This window comes from Patiria miniata, unplaced genomic scaffold, assembly GCF_015706575.1.
Source record: "Patiria miniata isolate m_02_andy unplaced genomic scaffold, ASM1570657v1 HiC_scaffold_7, whole genome shotgun sequence".
Classification (NCBI taxonomy): domain Eukaryota; kingdom Metazoa; phylum Echinodermata; class Asteroidea; order Valvatida; family Asterinidae; genus Patiria; species Patiria miniata.
The window spans coordinates 15422053-15447290 of record NW_024037074.1 but is presented as its reverse complement, the minus strand read 5'-3'; the positions used below and the strand labels follow the sequence as shown (position 1 = coordinate 15447290).

Below are 25238 nucleotides of genomic sequence, written 5' to 3'. Positions count from 1 at the left end.
AGTTGATTTTTCTGATAAATTAGAATGTGTAAGGGGTTAGCCTTGCCGTTTTCATCAAAATTGGGCAAAATTTGATATTTCTGACAAATTAACATTCGTAAGCGGTTAGCCTTGCTGTTTTCATTAAAATTGGGCAAAATTTGATAATTCTGACAAATTAACATTTGTAAGGGGTTAACCTTGCTGTTTTCATCAAAATTGGGAAAAATTTGATATTTCTGACAAATTAACATTTGTAAAGGGTTAACCTTGCTGTCTTCATCAAAATCATGAAAATTGGGCAAAACTTGATATTTCTGACAAATAACAAATTGCAAGGGGTTGACCTTCCTCTTTTCATCAAAATTGGTTACTGCAAAGTGGAGGTTTTTTTTAGGATACCGAAAGTATCCCAGAAAAAAAAATACAGATACAGGTTGTGCTACATCACATAAGTGATCCAGTTCAATGAATGTAATACTTCTAAAAAGTAACTAAATTAACAATAAAAAGTTAGTGTTTAGTTTCTGTACCTTTTTCATGTCCATGTACAAACATACCCAAAGTGTATGCAAAATAACAAGTGGTTGACTATAATTCAACACTCAAACTTGCTTCCTGATCACAACCTTTTGGCTTGTAAGCTAAAGAAATACAGCAGATTTGATCCACGTTCTTGACATGATTAAAAAAGAAGACTTGGCACCAAAGATTGACTTCATGATCTGTTTTTTTTTTCTGTACAAGTCAAACCCTGTTGCGATAATACAAAGCTCCATGTTCCAAACACCTGAGTGGAATTTTGAAAGAATGATCTACTCTCTCCAAGTAAGACACATATGTTGCTACATATGCTATATGAAAGCACAGCATCCTTTCAAAAAAATTTACTGCTTTTTTAAAAATTGAAAACCGAACCAGTTTTGTAATTTTTCCTAATGCTATTTCATTCTCCTTAGTCTGACAACGATGGCCTTCTGGACTCGCCTCCCCACCCCACATTTATTTTATTTTTGCTACTGGGTCAATTCTGACGACAACAAACAGAACTAGGTGTTTGAAACATGGACACAGATTACCAACTAGAAACGGTTATTCAAAGAAAAGTTTTCTTCAAAATGCACAATTGTTTTGTAGGGGCATCTGCGTATAAATACAAAGTGTGTCACCACAGTTTGTTTTCAATGTACAGGGATGACGTCAATAAATCTTACGTCTCATTCTTCTTTAAGATACTGAAACGCTGATGAGAAATCCTTGAGACTGTATCCCTTGCTGCACATGATTCTGTAGATCTGATGAGCTAGGGAGCCCAGCGGCGTCGGGCTCTTGGTGTTAGTGGCGGCATTCTGCGCTAGGCCAAGGTCCTGTAAAATGTGTCGGAAAGTCAGTTTAATCCATTAGTTTCCCTGTACATCCAAGCACTGTGCTTTTACAGATACATTAGAGAATAAATATACATGTACAGCTCAAACAGGCAGGCAGCTTTGCCTCCTGTCACCCATTCCTTCAGCATAGGAAACCTTTGAGACACCGGTGATTTTCAAGGGTTCATTTCAAATTTTACGTCATGTTTATTTTGTGCATGTTCAAAATGATGCAAACAATAATACCAAAAATGATACAAGCAAAAAAGGACCAGTTTGGTTGCTGCCACCAAACGTCTCAAAAGCCTCCCGTTATATGGATTAAAATTGTGACATTTTGGAGCATTTTTAAGGAAAACACTGCGACTTTTTGAAAAGATTTGAGGAGCAGGACAAGACAAGCCCACCAAATTCTATTCAACTTCATGGCTATTCACTGGAAGTCTTTTCATGTATCTGTGTACACAATGGGCTGGATTTAGCCCATTCATTGGCATTACAGGGTAATCCTATACAATAGCACTGCCCGGCACACAATTGAGTGCTGGTCGGGGAGTCAGTCAGTCAGTAAATTCGTCAGTCAGTGAGATAGGCACAAATAGGACAATGAACTGACCAAAAAGGACAAGCAAAAACGTTACAAAAATCCTAAGGAAAAACGTGCACTTTTGAGAGTTCTAAGGAAAAATGATCCTTAAAAAAAAAATCCTTAACTACCTTGGTCATGAGCCCCGTGCTGAATCCTCCCTTGTATTGATTGGCCGACGGTACGCCCTCCATCACCCCAGGGACTGGGTTATAGGTATCACTGGACCAGCTACGCCCACTGCTGGTGTTCAGAATCTGGGCTAACATCTTGGGCTCCAAGCCTAACCTGTTAATGATTTAGGAAAAATGAAAATAAAAAAGAAATGATTAAATAAATTTAAGAAAATGTAATGTGAATGTGGGGAAGTGCGGCCAAGTGGTTAAAGTTTGTGACTCATGATCAGAGGGTCAGGGGTTCGAATCCAGCTGCTGGCCATATGTTGTGTCCTTGGGCAAGCCACTTCACCCCACTTGCCCCTCTTCTCCCAGGAGTATACAAGGTAATGGCATTAGCTGGGGAGTAACCTGCGATGGACTGGCATCCCATCCAGGAGGGGGGGGGGGGGAAATAGAATTATCCTCAGTTGTTTCATGCCAAGGAAACTGGAGATAAACACCAGCCTGATGGACCATACTGGGTCATGACAGACGTCACTTACAATTTATATTACTTAATGTGAAATTAAATAAGTTTCATTTAGAAATCCAACATTCAGCAAATAAATTCACAAAAAAGAGCACTTCTGGAAAATAATATTTTCTGAGAAATGAATTAGAATACTAAAATCAAGTCATTTTAACAAATTTGAAATAACAATCCCCCCAAGTCATTTTGATTAACTTGGCTTTGTATATTCATAGTGTTTCTGATGCAGTCTAAATTTTGTTACGCCAAAAAGCCTTTCTTTTTTTTAATGAGAACCGCCCATCACAAGGCCATCACAAGGACCACTCAAGGTGAGGGGTACACAAAGAAGGGCTACAACTGGAAACATAAAAAGAAATTACTTCAAGTAGGAAGATAAGTATTGATGTTACACTTGAACTGGGACGGATCAAAATCAACTGCAAAACAAGATACAAGAGTTCCATAGTGAGGCAATGAGTCTATTTTCTCTATTCTCACGGAATACAATGCCAAAAGTTTTTGTCTTTGTGGCACAACCTCCTTACAGCAAATACGTGGTGCACTGTTCATGCGAAGCCTTATTCATTCATGTTCAGGGCTGATCCTTCCTTGGACACATCCTTCATTCTCAGAATTCTCACCTGATTCCAAGATTCATCGTTTCTGAGGTCCCAATCATTGTGATCCCCAACATCATGTTGTTGCAGATTTTTGCAGCCTGCAAAAAAAATTGGACATTTTATAATATATGCATCTCTAAATTTTTGGGATCTTAAATTTGAATAATGATGCATATAATGAATCCACAACCCCACCCCCTCCCCAATTAATGTGTTTTGCTGGGATATATGTTTTGCCAATCTTGCCTTACCTGTCCCGTTCCTACAGGTCCTGTGTTGACCACGTTCTTCCCCATGCACTGTAGCAACTCCTTAGCTGCACCAAACTCCTCAGGCTTGCCTCCCACCATAAACGTCAACAAAGCATCTCGTGCCGCGTTCACACCTACAAACAAACAAAATGTTTTCAACCCCTCATTAAAAAGGATGAACGTGGTTATGGCAAAAAACTGGCAAGCCCTATCACAGGCCGAAGTGGAGAAAACTGCCCCCCCCCAAAAAAAAAACGAATGGGGTGATTTTGTTTTATCTTTAAATTTATTGATATTTGTAATCTTTGATATGTCTACTACACATAGTTTGAAGAAACTGTACTAAAAAATTGTGGAATAAAAGTGTTTTTAAGGAAAAACGATTGGCATAATCTTTTTCACGACTACAAAAATCGAATATTTAAAGGCCTTTTTAAAAAAAATTTTTCAGTGTTTTACTTTTTTGACATGTTGATAAGTTCAAAGTTTAAGCAGCCACAACTTGTCAACGGAATGTCCGATCAAAGTGCATCAAACAGCATTGTGAGGAGAATTTTATTCTCACTTGGCTGGGAAGTCAAAGCTGCCTCAATACATGTCTGTTGGAGTGCATTGGAATGTCCAACTGACACGAGCTAAATTACACAAAACAATGAGGGTTAAAGGGCCTGCCTCACCAACTCCTGTGTGTTGGCTGTAAAGCGCCCTCAACCGTGCATGCACAAGAGCCCTCAGCCTTCGTGTATTGACTTACCTCCCGACACCGGTGCGTCCATGTAAACGGCTCCTTTCTTCTCTGCTTGAGCCGCAACCTCTTTAGCTACGGACGGATCGATGGTGCTGCTGTCTATGAGGAGAGCCCCTTTCCTTACAGTTCTGGGGGGAAAAAGAGAAAAAAATGTGTTGAATTTAATTATTAAGGCATGGTTGAGAATTTTCAACTAAAATATTTATTTCTGGTATAAGGTCACAAAGATTATGTTTTCTTATCAATAGAGGGCGCTTTGGGGAGATTTAATAAAATCCAAACAAATACTGCTGATTCTAAAAACTTGTATTGCAAAATTCAAGGACTCTGATTCAATGAATACTCAAGTAGCATAACCTGTGTACCATACTCACGAGAGAATGCCAGTTGCGCTGTTGTAGGCCTCAATCACGTTTGGACTTGACGGGAGCATTGTCACGATGCGGTCAGTCTTCTCAGCGACATCAGCAGCCGAATCAGCGACCGAGGCCCCAAGATCCTGCAGCTCAGTGATGGCTTCTGGGTAAACGTCATGAATGACAAGCGGGTAGCCTTGCTTCAGGAGGTTCTTGGCCATGTGACCTCCCATGTTGCCCAGACCGACGAAACCGATGGGCGTCATGGAGGCCTGAAGATAAGACCATGACAAATGTCCATCAACAGTATTCTTGACAAAGGGTAGCCAGTAAGACTGGACCCTTTCAGCCAAACAACAATGGATATCAATGATAGTCCCATGGGCTCAGGGAGATACAGGCCCATAAGAAATTGTTGCTGTTAAGATATCAGCGCAGTAACTCTTATCTTCAGTGCTGCAAACAAAATTGCTCACTTTTGATGGCCTAATCGGAAAATTATCTGTGTTATGATGTATTATAAATTTTGAAGTGATCTTCTCAGCTGGTAAAGTGCTGTGAGACTTCAAGCACAAACATTGACATGGCAATGATTGGACAAATTTGGGCAAAGCATTCTGTACATCCGAGCACTAATGCAAAAATATCTCACCTTTTGTTGGGCAGACACTGAAAATAAAAAAAGAAACAAAAAGTTCAAGTCATTAAAAATAAAAATGGTTTCTTCAATGTTGTCATTGTAAAACTCCAATTCGTTTATTATGTTAAACATGTTGGGCGCTATTGGTTGATCTGTGCAATCGATCGATCGCGTTGCACTATCGGTCGATTCTGTAGGATATCTCAGACTTTACTTCAAAGAACTTCTTAGAACCTACTTTTTATGTGCTTATCAAGATATTCTTTTCATATGCTAACATTCCACAACAGACATCGTACAAGTTGCATCTAGTCTGAATGCTAAATAATGAGGAAAGATTCCCATATCTGGCCATCACTTGTCACCCTGTGCACAAACCCTATGGGACTGGTCTGAAAATGTCTAAGTGTTTTCTCAGTCACTGTCACTTTCAGTGTCAGTAAAAATTCAACATTTGTCCCTGCTAATTTTGACTTTTTAGGACATATTATCAGTATCACTTTCTGATGGTTGAAAGGACATTTAAGGGAAAAATTACTGATGGCCAGATAAGGGAATCTTTCCAATAATGACTGTTCTGGTGGGAGTAGTGGTACAGCTTCTGTTAGGCCCAGGCCTACTTAGTACTTGCTATGTTTGGACCTGGCAGCTGTGTGTGGGCGGCGGTCAGAGCCTGAAATATCAAATGGCACTAAAAATAAAACAAGTTTTCTGATCATGCATTTCAAATACTCAACGGAAACCCTGAACGTCAAAGTACCTGCAAAACACCTCAGAAGATTCCATCTCGGTCCGGTTTGGCGAAAAGCGATCGCGGTTTGAAGCACTTTCCCTGCATTCATTCCCCTGATTGCTGCCATTTTGTTGACACAACACCTTATTTGGCCAATAGGTGGCGCTCTCATGATTGAGAATTTGAGATATGGGCGGGGCCACGTGGTAACCGGGTGGTCTCCAATGGGGGGGGGGGGGGGGAATAGTTTTTTCTCTGTAAAACAAATACGATTGAGATATTGGAATATTGATGGACTTGAGTCCTTTTGCAGGGGTGGTGGAGTGAAACTAGCCCACCAAAGCCTTCACAATTTGAAAAAAGGGAGTTAATAGTTCCCCAGTCACTGGGTCTGGCCGGCCACAATGCTATACAAGTGTTTCAATTGGTTATCTGTTTTGAGATAATTAAGACATACTCCAGTGAGGAAAGAGGCAAGAAACCACAACTCTTATAATCCCATCTTTATTGATTCCTCTTTGCATCTGTGTACTATATAACTATTTGATGTTTATGCATATTTGTTTATTAAATGTAAAAAAATATGATGTAACTTCAATTTTGATCCAACAAATCGGGAAATAAAAATGCAGGGTCTGAACTCAGTATGTCAGACTGAGTTTTGTTATCATTTTTCAAAAGTTGCTTTTGAATAAGACACATTTGGGAGAATTTCAATCTCTGTGTTTGAGCAAAAAATAAATCAATATGTGGGAAAGATTATTAAAATCCATGACTTTGTAATTTGAATCGAGCAGTATTCTCTATGACCAGGGAGCTGTAAAATGGATGTTTTTTTAGAGCTCAGTACCGCTATAACTCGGGAAAAAGAACAGATATAATCTACAATTGATGTTGTTAGCTTACTCTATTGTTTTCATTGGCATTATTAAGCATTTCAATAATTACAATTATAATTATATAGTATATAATTTGTATATAACGTTTGATAGAAATATTAATATATACATGTATGGGTATAAGCAATGCCTTCATGCCTAATAATATAAAAAATATATTTTTAAAAATATTCTTTAAAAGTTACTTTCTTTTCAGAAAGCAGTGTTTCAGGCTATTTCGGAAGACTTTGGTGTGCTTTTGTAACCTTTAAAAATATCAATTCTGTATAAAAAAAGGTGAGCTAACCGTCCTGAAAAAAAACTGGAGACCCATCAGCTTCCTAAACATTGCAAATAGCTGCTAAAGCTTTGGCAAATTGACTGTCGGGTGTAATAGGAGACATCAAGAATGACCAGTCTAGCTACATCAAATGCAGATCTATCGAAAAAGGTATTAGGTTAATCGATGATATTACTAATTTTAGTCAAGAAATGAATACCAATAAAGCAATTTCTTTTCTCAGACTACGAAAAGCCTTTTGACACCTTAGAATAAGCTTCTTGCTAAAAAAAACTCAAAAAGTTTAATTTTGGAGACAGTTATTAATAACAGCTATAAATTATGTCTGAAGTTTTCACACTGAAATGTGGGCTTAGACAAGGTTGATGGGGTACAGTTACCAGACAAGGCAACTCTTCGCATCTCTATATACGCAGATGATGCAACTCTTTTTGACTCTAAATCCATCAATAAAGCATTGTTACATAATTTGGAAGAAATGACTGGACTTGTTACTGGCAATTTTAATCCAGACCAAAATCTCCAAGAAAACTATAAATTGGCAGCAAAGACCAATCAAAACACTATATTTTGGAAATAGAATGAAGGAATGCTTCGTATTTATTTATTTATATTGGTTTTTCATTCAACTTGTGGCCTTCAGGCCAAATTGCACAAATATTTAAATATGAAAGCATTTAAAATATACACAACAATACAGTCCAAATATATAAAACAAAAATAGGCAAACTAATGGTCCAGCCAAACTGACAAAACATAATGAAACAAATTGCACACACTGGAATTAAGTAAGATTGAACTTTGATTCACTGAATAGAAAGTTAATTTGCAAGATAAGGAATTATGAAGTATAATGGAATAATAAATGGTTACAAAAAGGAAAAAACATGATTAATTACACTTATAATAATCATAATAATGTGTATTTACAAGCACACACAGCCACCATTATTGGTGCTCAAGGCGCTACATCATTATTACCCTGCTCATTGGGCCAATGAAACATTCCAAAGACAATCTCAGCTCCCTGGGGAGTATACAGCTCGATGCTGCCATTTCAGCACAAAGCAGAAATCAATCACAATTACCACCTCGGCCCTCACAGGTACCCATTTACTCCTGGGTGGGGAGAAGTGCCTTGCCCAAGGGTACGAGCACCATAGCCGCAGGCTGGACTCGAACCCACAACCTGCAGAATTACCTGCAGACCACGAATTCAATGCTCCAGACCACGAGGCCACGGCTCTCCACTGCTTATAGTGGTGATTGTGCAAATGACAAACTAGTGAAACACGACAACAAATGCTCTGCAAAAACAAGCCCGGCATTATCAGATGTGTCTCAAAATTTTGGGCTGTGTGATTTAACTAGTCTTAATTCTGAACTATTTTCTTTCTGTTTTCTCAATTAGTGAACACAGTCATTTCCTACAAGTGCGTACACTCCTCCAGAGTAGTAGGGACTTCACGTTCCTCGCCAAACTCATAAAAGTCACTCTCTGAAAATGAATACAAAGATATTAAAAATACATTTTAAAATCAAATGGTGAAAATATTAATGAAAGATGCCTTGAAGAAGGAGGTCTGATTTCAGCCCTTGTTATTTGGGGTTTATTTCTCTCTCTCAGAGCCCTCAAAATCCAGCAGGAGGTTTCAACAAATTTTGCAAAATAGAGGAATGTAGTCACTATTACTTGAGTAGCAGCTTGACGACCCTTGAATGTTAGAGAGCAAAGGATGTGCTTTGAGTTCTTGCACAGATTTCAGAATTTTGGAGTTTAATCCATCATAAGAAATTTTACTAAGTAGCATTGACGAATCTCTGGGGTTGATGATGAGGAGTAAGAAGATCCTGGTCCTACCTTCTCTTGGCTTGACTTCTTTCAGGGAGGACGGCCCCTCCTTGGATCCCAGCTGATTGTCCTTCAGGAATGCAACGATCCAGTCTAATGCCTGATTGGTCCTCTTCATCTGAGGTCAAAAGGTCACAAGGGTAAGCCTTAGGACACAAATTCAATCTAGCTTAATGGAAGATATAGTATTCCCATGCTGAACATTGAAGAAAGTGTATCCTACAACATCAAGATCATACCTCATCTTCCTGTCTGTTGAGTCTATCCTCCAGGGCCTTTTCTCCAGCAAACAGTTCCTCCATTTTACCAAGGATGTCCTCAACCCTGGAAGAATGGAAGAAGTGTCATTAAGTGATTGTTGTTTACATGGAAAAAGGGATTTCGACAAACTGTTACCAGAGAAATTGTGATAATTTGTACTACTGTGTCCCATTCAGTTCAAAAGAATATTTTGAAGTGGTAGCAGGAATCACAAAAAAGAGTATTTTGGGAGAAACATTACCAAGGAAAAGCTTGATGCAGATATTAATAAGTACCACTGAAACCAAGGTTAATCTTCAAATTTATGCAAACATTTTTCCATAGTCAGGCACCCATTACATCATGATCCATCAAGAGTTTAACATGTGGTGCAATGGGGTCAATACCAAGATGGCCAAGGTTTCAGAACCATTAGCTCACCTCTCCCCAGTGGTTCGGACCTGTTCACTGATGTCACTCTGCAGACGGATCTTCTCCTTAGCAATGTACTGATTACTGTGCATGGCTTCCCACAAAACTAACTGCTTGGCTCTCGACTTCGAGAGACGTTGCTCTGTGGGGGATAAAAAAATTAATAAAATCTGCATTTCAATAAGGGAATAAATTTGTGCTTGAGAGGTTTTAATCACTCTGTTTAAGACCGCTTGGAGTCTGGGTGCTAAAAATTTCATGTAACACTGGAAAAGACCAGCTAGCCATGTCTTTATCATCCGTTTAAGACCGGCCACATGACGGGCTCTCGACCAATAGGAATGGGTAAACTGTCTTAGGTATTTATGAATGTCTCATTAAAGCCTCAGCTCCTATTTAAAGGCAAAATTTTACCGTCGCAAATAGGCTAGATCGATTGCTCGAGGTTCAATTAGTAAAAATACCGTGGTATCACAAAAGTTGGATTATTATTTGTGCACAAGTCTCTGGCAACATCTCCCTAATGGTAGATTTTTCATATACTGAAGGATTACCATACAATAAGAATTATGTCCTAAAGGCCATCACTTACTCAGTTTCCCTGTGTGGAATCTCAGGCAGCGTCCACAGAACTTTTTGATCAGGAAGCGGACCAGGAAGGAGATATGAGCGATGATGATAAACGGCGGCACAAGGGCTGGACGATTGAAGTACTCCTTGATCAGGTCGTAACGCTGGAAACGCCAGAAGACGTCGGTGTTCTCTTGCACTGCTGAGAAGGTGTAGCTGCAATGAAGAACATTGAGTCCAAACCCATTAACACCTCTGTGGACGGGACACACAGCGTGCATGTACTGAATAGGTTCGTGTGCGAAGTATGCACCACTTCCTGAATGTGCAAAAGCTATAAGCCACAGCGTCTTCACATGATGAGCATCAGGCGTCATTGGCGCATGAATACATTTGAATATTCGAATTCAACTTGCGATGGTCTCTGAGACCTCGGAGACCATCCTAGCCTCCAATAACCTTGGATACATTCGAAATACGTAGTGGATGGATGGGGTACTTGTGCACGAAGCCCATACCGACTTGCATATTAACTATGCCCACAAATGCTGGAATACACATCAATGACATCCGGTGTTTACATTTATTACGATCAACTCTTCAAAAGATTTTACTACTGCTAGGGGGCCAACTAAAGTACCGGATGATAAGTGGTTTATTAAAACTGCCGTTGCCCACATCAAAACAGTCAACAGGTGTTAAAATATGAAGTCCCTCATTGCTGCTTGTCTTACCTGAACATAGCAATGAGTAGGTTCAGGAGTAGTACATTACTCAGCATCATATATATGGCCAGTAGGATGACACCGATTGTGGAATCCTGCGGGCATCGTGGGGCCCCAGCAGCGATTAAGGTGATGTTATCAGAACAGCCGTTATTGCCTTCGAATAAGCAAACAAATGAAGGGGAAAAAATATATAAAGTCTAGCAAACTGCCTAGGTGTACAAGGAGGTTGAACAATCAAAATGACAACAGCAGGATTTGACCTTTCAACATCAGAATGGGTCCACCAACTGAGCTATTCCACCCTATGTTGGTGGTCCGTCAATGCTTTTGTTGACAGGGCAGGCCATTCATCCAAAAATAGAAAAATAGGCTATTTAAAAACCAAAACCTGTGCTGTCCAGACCCGTCCTGGAGAAAACCCTCCCAACACTAAAACAGACGGGAGCAACAAATAAACAGATACATGTACCTACATTCCACTGATAAAATACCCAAAGCCGTGTCGGAATCACTCGGCTACAACTGGCAATAACACAGGAGTCTATGGGAAGTGACTGCAGTGGCTAGCCAATGGCTTCCAGCGAGTGTGAGTGTTATATACAGCTGTAGCCGTAGTGATATGGACATGGCCCGAACCAGGCCAAGGTTGACATAGCTCTTTTCAACAGAAATTGTTTACCTTCGATGTCTTCCAGGAACAACTCTCCGTCCATCTGGAAGTAAGCCTTGAAGAAGACCCCGGTAATGACCTCTTGGAAGCTTGTGCTGTTTGGGTAGAGTATCGCCTGGGAGGCTACACCGTAGGCGATGAGAAACACGCACAGGATGGCAACGAAGAAGGCCAGGTCAACCAGCTATTCAGAATTTTTTTTAAAAGATTTTAAATTGATGAATTGGATTTAGGCAAATATACTGAGCCATTCAATTACCACCTGCATCTCAACTATACGACTTTGTCATTAGTTGTCAACTATACGACTTTGGCTCATGCATTACAATGACCACGATGTCTGGCAATAGTGTGTCCCATGCTGATTTATTTGCTTTCATTTCTATTCGCAAGTTCCAACAATGAAGCTTTTACCTCACTTTCAATTCAATATGGCCAACTCGTGCATAAGGCCCATGTGAGCACGTGTGTCTGTCGCTGGAACATGTAGTGTGGCATTTGAGAGGAGCACGTGTTAATTGTCCACGTAAATTCTCCATTGGTGGATTTGGAAAGATTTGTGAGGGTTACAGCTTTGCTTACCATTTTACCAATCATGATCAACTTGGGTCCCAGATTCTTACTGATGGCGAACATCTGCAGGATGCGGATGTAGAAGATGGCCAAGTCCAACGCTAGGATGATGCGAGCGTGGTCAAGGTGATCATCAAAGAATCGCAGACCTACCCCGACAGCAAAGAGGACCAAGGTGGCAATGTCTACCATGTTCCAGTAATCTGAGATCCAGAACCAGAAATTCCTGTGCCAACTGTTGGACTCACCTTGTACAATCTGCTCAAAAAAACAAAAACAAAGAAAGAAATTAAGTTAAAAAATCCACTGATTTCGGGTTTGCTTATGGGCTTTTCTGACCTTTAGCCACAGATTCATTGGTCTTCGCTTCCCAAGAGACTTTTGTCTGTTGTCGAAAGCGTTCTCATAAAAACTGTTCTGCAAACAAAATGATGAGCAGTTCGATCTGATTTAAAGCTGGATAGCCAAAGTTGACAGTACAGTAGGCAGCAAACCAGGGTATACAATCTTCCCTCACTGTCAAAAGTATGATAAAATTGGCTCTGGTATTTCATTAATCTAGTCTGTTGGTATCCTCCTACCTGTCGTAACTCCTCCAGGTAGAGTGAGCCCACCCAGCCGATGAGGACCATCTCAAAGATGGAGATGGTAGGCGTGAAATTAGCCAAGATGATGTAGCTGAACAACAGCAAGAACACCAAGTAAGACAACTGTCAAAGACAACCCAAAACATCAATGTGTTAAGATGATGAACAAGGGCTGAGAAGTTCAAAAGAATTTTTGTAACTTTTAAGACAAGATGTGAATGCCATATTTCTTGCAACAATCCAATTTAGATATTATTTCTTTTTAAGTTTTTGTGCATATGTGTAATAGGCAATATCCTGGCTGTGTTGATCGGGGAAAATGCAAATGTTTTAAGCGCACTTACCACGTTGTGTCTAAAGATGATGATAGGTGCGCAGTAGAAGAGAGAGAAACGTTGCCACCAGGCCAGTTTCTTGCCGCTGTTGGTGATGTCAATGTCCGCTGTCTCCTGATACTTATCTGGGTCTTCATTCTCTGCTTTATCAACGCCACTGGAATGATAAAATCCATCTCCACAAGATAAGGGGAGAATATTGACTGAAGCGGGATGCAAACCTGTGACCTATGGACTGACAAACCTGGATGCTCTACCTACTGAGCAACATGGCCCTTTGTTGACAGTTCTTTTAACTGTCAACATTACTGTTCCGAATTATAATCCATCACGAGTCCTTTAACGAGCCCTTTCCCCAAGTCCAACCTCAAGTAACAGGATGAACAATGACAAAGGAATGCTTGTGTTACAGTTCATTTGAATAGCTAGTGACTTGACTTGAGACTGAAGGACTTGTGATGGACTTGTGAAAGACACTGCTCCAAAATCACTCAGGAAGGATACAGATTTTTGTAAAATATAGTGTACGGTAAATTTCTTCATTCAAAGTGCAATGTCAGCAAGTGAGTAGCAAGTTCAAGAAATCACTAAGAGAGCCTCCATTTATTAATTTCTGGATGAATACGTCATCAACCTACTCTACGTTGTTGGCATACGGGGCTCCATTTTCCTCAGCATTTTGTAGCGCAGATAACTCCAAGACATCCTTGTAGGTGTCGTTCTGTCCCCCGTTCTGTCCACCATTCTGTCCCCTGTTCTGTCTACCAGCTATCTCATGAGTTTTTGACTGCAAAAGGATCACAATTCAACGGAACAAGTGTTACAGTTATACTCAATAGGCCCGAGACCTAATGACGTCATGCTTTGTTTACATGTGCACTTTCCTATGTGTCATCAGACAGTCCCTACTTCGTCTGGCGTCTCGACTGACCTGTTTGTCGACACTCTTCCTCGACTTCAAGATGACATCCTCCCTGAAGTTGACGATGCAAGGAATCAGGGGAGGTAGGAAGGTACACGCCCACAGCTGATAGCAACAAAAACAAACGTTTATTCACCGTAGCCTGGACAGGAGCCTGTTATCAAGAGTCAGTAGTGGTCTGTGGGCATGTGTAACTACAATCACTTACTGGCAATTTAAGCTGTCAATCCAAAACTTTTAGAGTGGAATCGACCTTCCTGATGAGTCTCATGGAACTTCAAATACTTTCACACAGCAAAGAAAGGTATTTACATGAAGTAGCAAAATGTGACCCAACCGAACAAGTCGAGTGACAAGTTGCCAGACACTACTTTTGAGCAACAAGCCCAATCTACAAGTCTCACACAAAGTGAAATCTAAAAGAACAGTCAACATTTTTGCCCACATATTATCAGCATTTATTTAGAAGTCAAACTCAGTGATTTGTACAAAATGAAATCTAGAGCGTGCTCTTTCTATTGCATATTGGAAAAAAATCCTCAGGACTCATTTTGATCCAGCCAATGGGATCTAGGCACAGGTATCAAATCTTTTAGATATTACAGGAAAAAATTCAGATTTTGTATTTTCGTGTCTACTCACCAGCCAATAATTGTTCTTGTATGACAGCTTGCCACTCCAGATCTCCGTCAGTAGATTCTGGACTCCTGTGTGAGCGATGAAGTTCTTATTGTCGCCCTGTTTGGCTAGACTCAGGCTAGTGGTCTTGCCCCAATTCTCTTGCTCCATGACTAGCAGGAGGGCAGTCAAGTCTTTGTCATCGTTGTAACATTCGTTCAGAACACCCAAGGCCAATTCTTCATAACTCCTGTGCGTACATGGGGCAGAGACTCATAATAAACAGACGGCTGTTTCTTTGTATGTATTCAGTTTGTAGTTAAGTCCATCATATGAATCATTTTTAAGCACTAAATACTACACATCAAAATTTACAGCATAAAAAATTGAAACAATGATGAACTTTCTTTCCCCTTGTGCAGGCAAATACTGAGGGACACTTATACTTCAACTTACGCAGCGTGCGACTTCATGGCAACACTATGGTCAGGATGGGATTCCTTGGCTGCTAATGATGTCAATATCTTGCTTGCAGTCAGGGCGCTAGGTATGGCCTCCTTGCCTTCTTCCCAGAACATGCGCGCCATCTCGACCCGATTCTGCAAAATTGCATACAGGAAGAGCTCCCTCGCTGGACTGCAAAAATCGCTCTCCGGCAGCATGAACTTGTCCTTGTGATGGAGATACAAGGGCACATTGGTGTCTGTGGTCAGTTCCTGGATCACTCCACCGACGTCAATCAAGGTGAACTTCCTCGAAGACTGATCAAATGGATCATAAAAAATGAACTTTGTGTCAGAAGAAATGGAAATTTTGACAGTGCATGTGAACCAAGACCTCATGAGTGTAATTCCATTGTGCCCATAATGAGCTCCTGGATCATTTTGCCAACATCAATCAGATTGAACTTCCTGGAGGAGTAATCCAGAGGATTACCAAAACTGAACTTAAGAGGAGCGATACAATTTTTGGATGGTGACAGAGAGTGAACCCAAGACCGAAATGGTACGATTTCTGTGCACAACCTTCTTACAGTTAAATTGAGGCTGTCACACTATATTCAATTTTCTAAATGTTCCAACCAATAATCAGAACACTTTAGATTTAAAAGACACAACTATGGCAATAAAATAGCTCACCTTGCCCCTGTGTTTGTCGAGCTGTTCATACAGTAAAGTGTTCTTCTCAACCTGTGTTATATTGTAAATATAAATATATTGTAAATATGTTCGACATCATTATCATATGAAGGTTGCCATGTTGCATCTATGATCCAAGTTTGTTTCCAATTGGACTTCAACTTTTGAAATGAGACCAATTTGTTGAAACTTTAAGCAAAATACCACATGCATACATACATACAACATACATACATTCAGACATAGTGATTGCATAGTCTCTTTCCTCAGTTCCTGGACAAAAAGTCCAGGCGAGACAAAAATTTAAGGATTTGCCAAGAAACTTGCCTAACTTGACTAGAATGCTGCTATAACCAACAGTTCTATACCCAACAAAATCCCTTTCGTACAATTTATTTTTTGGATTCCGAAGTCCACCACAATGTCTCTGTCGATGCATTACCTCATTATAGAGGTGGGTGAGTTCTCTGACCGTCAGGTAATCTTTCAAGCTGACTCCGTTCTCCATGAAGAGTTTGACAAAGTCTGTCTGATTGTTGACCAGGGCATAGTGAAGGGCGTCGTCTAACTCGCCTTTCTGTTCATAAAAATTGAGGAATGAACAAAAATGTCATGGTTCTGACAGGGGATTCACTCGGGATGATATAATAGCTAGAGTTATGGTAGGGAGTGCACTTGCATAGTTATTAGTGACAGTTATCCAAAATGTTGGAAAGTCTTAGCAGAAAATGTTACCTAGCAAATTTATGCGGTTCAAAAGAAAATCTGCTGAGAACAAGTGGCAAGCATAAACATTGCATGGCACTTACACAGTAACCAGTCAATAGCTTACCTTCCATTCCCAGTCCTCAGTGAAGATTTCTCGCTTGGCCACGTCCACTCTGTTCCATATCTGAGCTAGCTGCAAGCGATCTTGAATGCTGCCTCTGTTGCCTGTTGATTAAATACAACAATAAACAGATTATTTAATGCTTCATTACATCCCAGTAATGACTAATAATTGTGGGCATAAAAATGAGGTTTTTTTTCAGATGTACCTGTGAGGAGAGCATGTAGGATGGCACCATCGATGTCCCCGGTTCCCAGCTCATAGACAGTCACAAGATGCCTTCTCATCAGCATCTCCTTGATGCGATTCAGTTGAATGTCCAACTCCTTCTCACCAAACTCCTCACGAAACATGTCGGCCAGCCGCACCATCAACGAATCACTGATCATGGTCTCTTTCCTGAAGGAAAGGATTAGTATAATGGAAGGGCATTTCACTTCCGAATGCTCCAATTAAAAGAAAACTAAAGGCCCTCTCTACTGAGAATTGACAATCTAGAATCATGGAATTCCCCAAGAATATGGCTACGTCTGAATAACTTGGCTATGGATGTGGCTGAATCCTTTCCCCATTATCATGTGTGCTACGGTTAGCCGTAGCCGTGTAATTTGAATGTATAGCCTAAGGATATATGTCTCACTCTTTCCTGTAATTTCCTGCACTGTCCTTAACAGTCCTTTCTATCTCTGGCGCCCTCTGGAAGGCAAACGCCAGAATGTCTGCAGCTCTTCCCGATCCAGCGATGATGACAGCCGGCGTGCCGTTCATGATGGCTTCATAGACGGTGGCTAGGGTGTTGGGGCCTCCCTCTACCATCAGGCACACCACTGGCAGAGACACATCTAAAATAATAACAAAAAGCACAGTTTATTTGGTGAAGAAGTTTTTCTTCACCAAGACTACTTGTTATTGTCCAGGCAAAATCTGTTCATGTAACTGTTTTTATAAATGGTCTATTGTTATGGGATCTGTGCATGGACATAAATTTATCTGAAAACCAATTTTAGATGCTGCTTCACACCACACTCATGGTAGGTGGTACAAATGTTCTCCATATTCCTTTGACCCAAACTGTTTGTGCTTGGCAGATGAGAGATATGGGATGGTTACACACACGTTAGCTTAGAAAAAGCTGAGAAAAAGCTAAACTTTAGCTTGAAACACAAAACTTATTCAAAACAACAGTTGGAATCTTCTGATTTAGGGATTCTTTTTGCAGTATTACTCGATTGCCGAGTTACAGCCAGGTCCAATAATTTTTAAAGAAAAGTATTTTGCAGACAAATTGGCAGAGCTTGGCTCCACCGAGCAAGGTCTGGCTGGACTCACTTGTGTTTCTGTACACCTGCTCCGAGATTTCTCTCTCCATCCTGGCCCTGAATTTGATGTTCACTCCAAACTCTCCCACGGTCCCATCATCTGCCAGGATGAAGTGGGTGTGGTTTGGGTCTAGGAGCACCCCTTTTTGGTCCTCGGCGTCTACTCGGTAGTAGGCCGGAAAACAACCCTGTTGGAACACAAAAAAATCAACACTTTTTAAGCATTTACAGTTTTAAATATTTCTAGGTCTTTATAGCTAGGTTCATGTCAAGGATCATAAAAGTCAATCACTAGTCAATCATATGTCAACAAGTTCCAAGTCAACTCACAAGCTATGCAATGAACTCTAAAGGTAATATACAACACTTGCTGTCATTTTCAGGAATGGATGGATCTGAGGGTTAGCATTTTATAACAAATATGTTTACAAATGTTGTATTTTACCTTTAACAAAGGCTCTCCTTTGTTACCCTACATCCCCTAATTGTGACTAGATTTGTGATCATCACAGATGTCTGAACTGCAACACCAGTCTTTGATCTCATAAAGAGATCAAAACGCTGACCAACCCATCTCACCTCTTCAGCTATAAGCTTCTCTCTTTGTTCTATAACACCCCACGAGGCAACGCCAATGGCAACCACGGACCGTCCCGTGATGCCACTAACTAGGGCATAATCCTTGATGGCATCACCGACGTACTTCATGACGCCAACGTCAGTACCGCCGGTGATGATCCAGGTACCTGTCATAGAAAAAATACAACGATTGACGGACTGATTCCAGTAGAACGCCCTCAATGGTGAAAATGATAAAGACCGCTGATGGAAAGGGATATTTCGTGAGTGTCAATGTGCCATGTCCTAATATTAAACCCACCAGTGCTTAGAGCAGCCTTGATCAAGCCTTTTCGGAAGACATTCTCGAGTTCTGTATTCATGTGGAAGTTTCTGGCCCCTCCCGTGACTGAGATGAGGAGCTTAGGAGTGCCTAGATTCCACTGAGTGTTCAGTAGTTGCATCAGGTGATTTGGGTGGATGTTGTGGTCCACTCGCACATACTGTATATGGAAAGGAAGACACTTATATAGTGGAATTATAGTGGCGTACTTTGACGTTTCCCCCAACTTTTCTCACACAGTGTTGCCAAACCTCTTTGTTGACAAGCTTCAAGTTCATTAAGTTTAATACTGGTACCACTACCTTAATAATGCTTGCTGTTGAACCCTTGTGAAAGTTAGTCCAAAATTTAAAACGGTGGCATCCGGAAATTTGGCACAAAATCAGCCGAGTGTTCCCTAAGGTGCTGCACTAGAACAAATCTCATAAATTCCCAAGTGAACATTACAGATTTGATAAATTCTGACAAATTCTGACAAACCAATATTATCCTAACTCGCATATCCACCAACTTGTTTGTCAGAAAATTATTAACTTATTTTAGGGGTAATTTTTAAAGGGTTCACTGTGCACCTAAAAATAAGATTGGAAAATTCACATTTCTTTCTGAACTTTGTAACGTGTAAATAACCTGGGTTTTTTTGCTATAAGCAAATATTTTCTATATGGCTTAGCTTGCCTTTCTGGGCTTGAGCCCCAGCCCAGCCCCAGCAGCTCCAATGAACTCAATCTCCCCGAAGGCGTTGGTGGTACAGGTGTGGGTGTGGGTCTCCACCTTCCACTTTGCCTTAGTGTCAGGGTTTTGGCAGAAGCGGTCATCGTGGTCTGACTTGCGATTACCACACTGGCATTTGGGATCATCTGGACTGAAATTTAAGAAAGAAATTTCTTGTTTTATGGACGATAAAGAAGCCATGTCACACTTATTTACAAAATTCAGCAAATTTTTCTCCTCTGCACAGCAAATACTGTATCAAAATATAAAACCTCTTAATTCTGAAGTTTTTTTTTAAATATACGTTTTGGGTCATGCCATTTTGAAGCTTAACTTGTAAAAAAAAAATCTAATTTCATCTCAATCGGACAATAGGTAGCAATCGTCATCCTGGCACATTTGAGGATGGACACACAATTTTACTGACAGAAGGATTTTACCGACAACAATGGTTAATGGAGGGGGAGGGGGCACCCCCCCCCCCCAACTAGCGATGCTGGTGGCCATAACTGACTACAACTCACTGTGGGTCCGGCCTTTCCGGATCGACAGGAGCCGGAGTGAACTGGATACATTCCCTCATGCAGATGTGGTTTCGGATCCATGATGGGTTGTGCTGAAAACAAAATCACAAAAATCAAACTAAGCTGGTTGATCAAAAGAAAACTAACTGAGGTTGGATACGAGCCTAGGACCTCTAGATATACCAATGAACTATCCCTATGTCGCCAGTCTTCCTATTGTAAATTATTGTGTTCTGCTGGGAGTGGTAGTTAGAAGCCATTCAATCACTGTCATTAGTTCTCTTAAAAATGCGTTTCCTGTGTTACTTCCGAGTTTCAGCTCGAAAAAAAATGCTGTTTTTCTTCAAGTGCTATTTTCCTAGCAATATAAGTTGTTCACTTTGAGATATTGAATGAACAAAATCAACTGACATTTAGTTATTGGTTTATTTCTGCACCCCCCCCCCCCCCCCCCCCCCCCCCCCCCGAGGGTGTGGAACCATCCAATCCAATACACTTCCTATTCTGAAAAATTGAGGGAAGCTTAAAAAAAAACGTGTTATTTTCCAACCAGATGCATTAATGACAGTCTGCAGTAGGTAGGTCTATATTGCCTTCAGATGGATGATTGTACAAATCCTGCTTTATTTGAATTGCCACTCAGATGCTGTCTACTTGCACAACTGGCACATCTATTACCTTTGCCTGGCATTCTTCATATGTCGGTGCCTTCAAATGTTTCTTCAAACCTCCCCGGCGATGATGACGAGTCGACAAGCGATATTTTGAAGACCTCTTGAGTACGGACTTTGCCAGTTTCTTTTTGGAAACTGAAACGTCAGCCTGGCGAAAGAACACATTCTCATCAATGTCAGCCATTTTAGGAGTCCAAGTGGTGAAATAATTTGTGCATAATCTTGTAGAAAGCTACTTTCCAAAACCTATCAGTGTATCCAACAACATCAGGGTGCTTGAACCCCAGTACACACGTACATAACATGCACTGTACGTTTGCAAGTAGTAGTCCTAGTAACTTCAGACATAGTATGGCCTGTTAGCAGGAAATTGATGATTCATCCAAGTCCCACTTCCACATCCAGTCAGAGCAACTAGGGATTTTAAGACTGTTTCCCCCCCCCCCCTTAATATGAGGGGACCGGAAACTAGCTCCCATTATTAAAGCCCTTGATTGGATCACCTCTGCACGCCCAGCATGATTGTTCATTTTTATATCGCTGTTCAATTGTGCATGGACGCGGTCTTTCAACACATGATTATCAAGAAACTGATGCTTATCTTCCTATAAAAAGTACACAAAATCACCAGTGTCTCCATGAAAGCCATTTTCAAGCATTTCAACTGCTTAGGTTGTAAATTTTGAACAGCAATATTTCTCTCTTTAGTGATACTTGCCAGAGATACTTTCAGCAAAAATCGAAACGCATTACCTCCAAAATTGTAAATGAGTGGCCAGGCCTATGCTATTTGGCTGGTCGCATGCAAACATAACCGTTGTGATTTTGAATTAAAGAGGTCGGATCCAGACCTATTGACGTCATGCATATAATTTGCATATATTATGTTTTATTATTATGAACTTTTTATTTTCTACTATTCTCAGATTAAGATTGTCATTGTCATTGATATTTTGGTACTGTGGCAATAAACTGCACTGAACTGAAACATGCACCGACAACACACTGTTAATGGGCATGGTGCATAACTGTGTTTATTCTAATGAATTTCCAGCAGAACATCTTGCTGGTCATAAAATCAGTCATAAAATGTACAAAATGGTCCCCCCCCCCCCATTATGCGGACAGGGCATAATAATTCTCTCTTTGTGCCCTGTGAGTAATAGACCAATCGGGAAAAGTTCCGTACTCGGACGTCAATTTATCTGCTGCCAAACATATTAATTGTCACCTCACCTTGTCATTTGAACCAAGAGAAATCCAGGAAGCTGTGTAAAGGTGAAAAAAATTTACTCAAAATGTGTTTTTAGAGCACATTTTGGATGCATACGTCGTGCAGAACTAACTTGAAGCAGCCGGTCAAAACTGATTGTAGTGGCTGAAAGACAGCGGTACGTTATACACGTGACATCAACAACCATGACGTCGCATGAGCCTGCCAATGATAGTGCAATACGTCATTATGAATATTTATTTTCTCATGAATATTTAGTTTATTTCGATGGATACTTCAAATACGTCCAAAGATTGATTATTGAAACAGCGATCGTGCGCGGCCTAGCGGTTAAGAGTCTCGTGTATCAAGCAAGCGTCAGAGGTTCGAATCCCGATGAAGTAACTGACTGATTAATAAATAGAAATAAAGGAAAGGAGAGGGTGAGAGTAGAGGAGGGAAAGTGGAGGAACAACCATAAAAGATGTAACTTTTGGGGCTAGAAAATTAATTGAAAAAAGTGACGTCCGAGTACGGAATTTTTTCCGACCAACCTATTAATGCTCCGCCCAGTACAGCTTGGACCAATCACAGCTATGAATAATATCCAACATGTTTGCATTGGAGTCAATCGAGTGGCACATGTGTTGCAGTGCTACTGAGTGCAGACTGCAGTGCCAGCATGGCCTACTCCTAGAACTATGAGGCTCCGCGTGAGCGGAGCCTCATAGATGTAGAAGCCCGCAAAATTGTCTGCAGCACAAAACACTAATAAAGTACAAAAACGTCCATCAAAATTGCAGACATTTCACACAGAACCGCTGCACAGTTTGCCCCTATACTCCGTACTTTACCTCTTGACATACTCACGTATCTGGGGCACAACTAACATAGGTGGATTCTGTCGGTTTTTAGGCCAAAATGATGAAAAATATGCCCTTTCCGCACTGAGCCAACCGAACACTTGAAACGTGCACGCATATGATCGAGCGATGATTTTCGGTTCGCTCGGAGCGCGCCGCAGGGGGTACGGTACAGGCGAAATGATAGTATGTGCATGCGTACAAGTGCATGTACCGTACCCCCCGCGGCGCGCTCCGAGCGAACCGAAAATCATCGCTCGATCATATGCGTGCACGTTTCAAGTGTTCGGTTGGCTCAGTGCGGAAAGGGCATATTTTTCATCATTTTGGCCTAAAAACCGACAGAATCCACCTATGTTAGTTGTGCCCCAGATACGTGAGTATGTCAAGAGGTAAAGTACGGAGTATAGGGGCAAACTGTGCAGCGGTTCTGTGTAAAATGTCTGCAATTTTGATGGACGTTTTTGTACTTTATTAGTGTTTTGTGCTGCAGACAATTTTGCGGGCTTCTACATCTATGAGGCTCCGCTCACGCGGAGCCTCATAGTTCTAGGAGTAAGCATGGCCAGTATGTCGAAAAAATGAATGTCCTGAAAAATGGCACAAAAAATAAAAACATAATTTCTGATCACGTGTTTAAATAATCCAAAGGAAAGTTCAAATATGTATTTACCTGAAAAACACCTCCGGACATCCCATCTCGGTCCGGTTTGGCTAAAAGCGATCGCAGTTTGAAGCACTTTCCCTGCACGTTGTCCTCCTGATTGCTGCCATTTTGTTGACATACCTTAATGTTTATATACCAATACTCAATAGGTGGCGCTCTCATGTTAGAGAATTAGAGATAGGCGGGGCCAAGTAAGCTATACGCGTCGATACTGAAGAATGGGGGGGGGGGGTCTCAGTTTATGGAGGCAGCTAATTTTTTTTTGGGGGGGGGGGGGGGTAAAATTAATATACTGATAAAAGTGATATGGTAACAGGGGGAGGGGGAAAGCGCAAAGGTGGTTTTTTTTTTTTTTTGGAGGGGGAGGAATGAACCATATCCCTAACTGGTGCTGCTGGCCAAGAATGTTTTCATAATCTAAAATTCAAGTCAAAATCTGATATTTCGTTCTTTGTTATGTGCTATTAAGATCTTGAAGTGCATTGGTTCAATCAGTCTAATTGGCCAAGTGTTCATTGATGATGTTACATGGTACCCTATATATCACTATTTTTCTTGGAGAGATTCTTGGAATACTCAAGTGAGAACAGAGGCAAGCACAGACGACTCTCATATTTAATTTAAATCTCATAATTATTTAATAATTTGCCTCCTGAAGCCCACATGGCCTGCTACATTATTACTTGGTATTTTAATATGTGCATTTTTTTTCATTATATTACCTGCGCCTTGAGTTAGTTAAGCAATCACTAAACAATTTAAAAAAAAGTTATTTTAATTTATTACCTACAAATCACTAAGAAATTTGAGAGTGTATCTCAATCTGTCTGTTTGAGCAAAAAAATAAAACTGTTGGGCAAGATCACTAAATTTCATAACTTTATAATCTGGACAGTATTGGAACCTCAACTGGTGATTTGAATATAATAGATAAAGAAGCGTATTTCAATAAGAAGCGTATTTCAATCTCTGTCTGTTTGAGTAACAAAAAAAATGACTGTTGGGCAAGATTACCAAATTTTGTAACTTTAAAATCTGGGCAATATTCACTATACCTCAAACATAATTGTTGTTTAATGATATAATCTACAATTTAAAAACTCTTATGTTAGTTTACTCTATTGTTTTCATTGGCATGATTAAGCATTTTAATAATTACAATTATAATTCTAAAGCTTATGTAGTATATCCTTTGAATGAAACAATATAAACAATGCCTTCATACCTAATAATAAAAAGAGAGATGTTTTTTTTTTAATTACTGTACTTGGAAAACATTACAATTTTGAAATTCGCTTTGCCACATAAGTGATGTTAAAGATGTGTTTCACGTGTCTAAAATGAATTTAAAAGAATATTTTCAGGACTATGATTCTGAGAATATAATATTCAATGAAACTAGTAAAATGAAAGTTAATCTTCTAATTCAGCTCAAATTCCACCACTAACTCCATACAATGAAAGGCACATGGAGGTTTGAGGACTCATGTTCCTGAAAAAAAGTTTTCTGTTATTAAATTTAATGTACAAAACACTTTGCTATAAAATTGTATTTGGATGGTTCCTTTCTATTACAAACTCACTACAGTCTTTCTTAAAGAATGGAAGAAATTGTCAATACTATAATATTTCACTTCTGCCAATCTACCACTTGTCTTAACACTGTCTACTTTTAACTTGGTTCAGCCATAAAAGAGCTACTTGTAGTTGGACTAAAACTTTACCGAAAACATCAGGTTTCAATGAAAAATCAGCTCTTTTGTGGATGAAATTGCAGTA

At 40.2% G+C, this 25238-nt stretch overlaps 2 protein-coding genes across 4 annotated transcripts; both read right to left on the bottom strand.

The window, feature by feature from the left end:
- Positions 1 to 416: 416 nt before the first annotated feature.
- On the bottom strand, positions 417 to 6072 carry LOC119746335 (3-hydroxyisobutyrate dehydrogenase, mitochondrial-like). The gene is made up of 8 exons (XM_038223224.1): positions 5938 to 6072; positions 5190 to 5206; positions 4556 to 4809; positions 4188 to 4309; positions 3434 to 3567; positions 3204 to 3280; positions 2064 to 2220; positions 417 to 1346 (listed from the first exon to the last, which is right to left on the bottom strand). The coding sequence occupies exons 1-8, from the start codon at positions 6035 to 6037 to the stop codon at positions 1197 to 1199; spliced, it is 1011 nt and encodes a 336-aa protein (XP_038079152.1). The 5' UTR covers positions 6038 to 6072; the 3' UTR covers positions 417 to 1196.
- Positions 6073 to 6802: 730 nt separating this feature from the next.
- On the bottom strand, positions 6803 to 23567 carry LOC119746334 (transient receptor potential cation channel subfamily M member 2-like). 3 transcript variants are annotated; one of them, XM_038223223.1, is made up of 26 exons: positions 23466 to 23567; positions 20721 to 20864; positions 20043 to 20134; positions 19483 to 19669; positions 18784 to 18964; positions 18483 to 18649; positions 17914 to 18091; positions 17225 to 17426; positions 16793 to 16983; positions 16588 to 16688; positions 16198 to 16332; positions 15756 to 15806; positions 15073 to 15377; positions 14641 to 14866; positions 14008 to 14103; positions 13715 to 13863; positions 13086 to 13233; positions 12736 to 12864; positions 12164 to 12412; positions 11591 to 11765; positions 10918 to 11065; positions 10206 to 10399; positions 9623 to 9755; positions 9181 to 9265; positions 8951 to 9059; positions 6803 to 8587 (listed from the first exon to the last, which is right to left on the bottom strand). In XM_038223223.1, exons 1-26 carry the CDS (start codon positions 23484 to 23486, stop codon positions 8517 to 8519), a joined length of 3867 nt encoding a protein of 1288 aa, XP_038079151.1. In that variant the 5' UTR covers positions 23487 to 23567; the 3' UTR covers positions 6803 to 8516. The 3 variants fall into 3 exon arrangements, 2 of the variants coding, with proteins under 2 accessions (XP_038079151.1, XP_038079150.1); XM_038223222.1 differs by lacking the exon at positions 23466 to 23567 and having other exon boundaries at positions 20721 to 21265; XR_005273730.1 differs by lacking the exons at positions 6803 to 8587; positions 8951 to 9059; positions 9181 to 9265; positions 9623 to 9755; positions 23466 to 23567 and having other exon boundaries at positions 10266 to 10399; positions 11591 to 11704; positions 20721 to 21269.
- Between the last annotated feature and the right edge of the window lie 1671 nt (positions 23568 to 25238).

Coding starts and splice junctions, on each gene's coding strand:
- LOC119746335 (XM_038223224.1), bottom strand. CDS start 6,037: ATGGCAGCAATCAGGGGAATGAATGCAGGGAAAGTGCTTCAAACCGCG. Junction 3,281..3,433: donor GACCTGTAGGAACGGGACAG/GTAAGGCAAGAT, acceptor TTTTTTTTGCAG/GCTGCAAAAATCTGCAACAA. Junction 2,221..3,203: donor ACGATGAATCTTGGAATCAG/GTGAGAATTCTG, acceptor AATCATTAACAG/GTTAGGCTTGGAGCCCAAGA.
- LOC119746334 (XM_038223222.1), bottom strand. CDS start 20,900: ATGGCTGACATTGATGAGAATGTGTTCTTTCGCCAGGCTGACGTTTCA. Junction 20,135..20,720: donor ATGAAGAATGCCAGGCAAAG/GTAATAGATGTG, acceptor TTTTGTTTTCAG/CACAACCCATCATGGATCCG. Junction 12,413..12,735: donor ACCTGGAGGAGTTACGACAG/GTAGGAGGATAC, acceptor TTTTTTGAGCAG/ATTGTACAAGGTGAGTCCAA.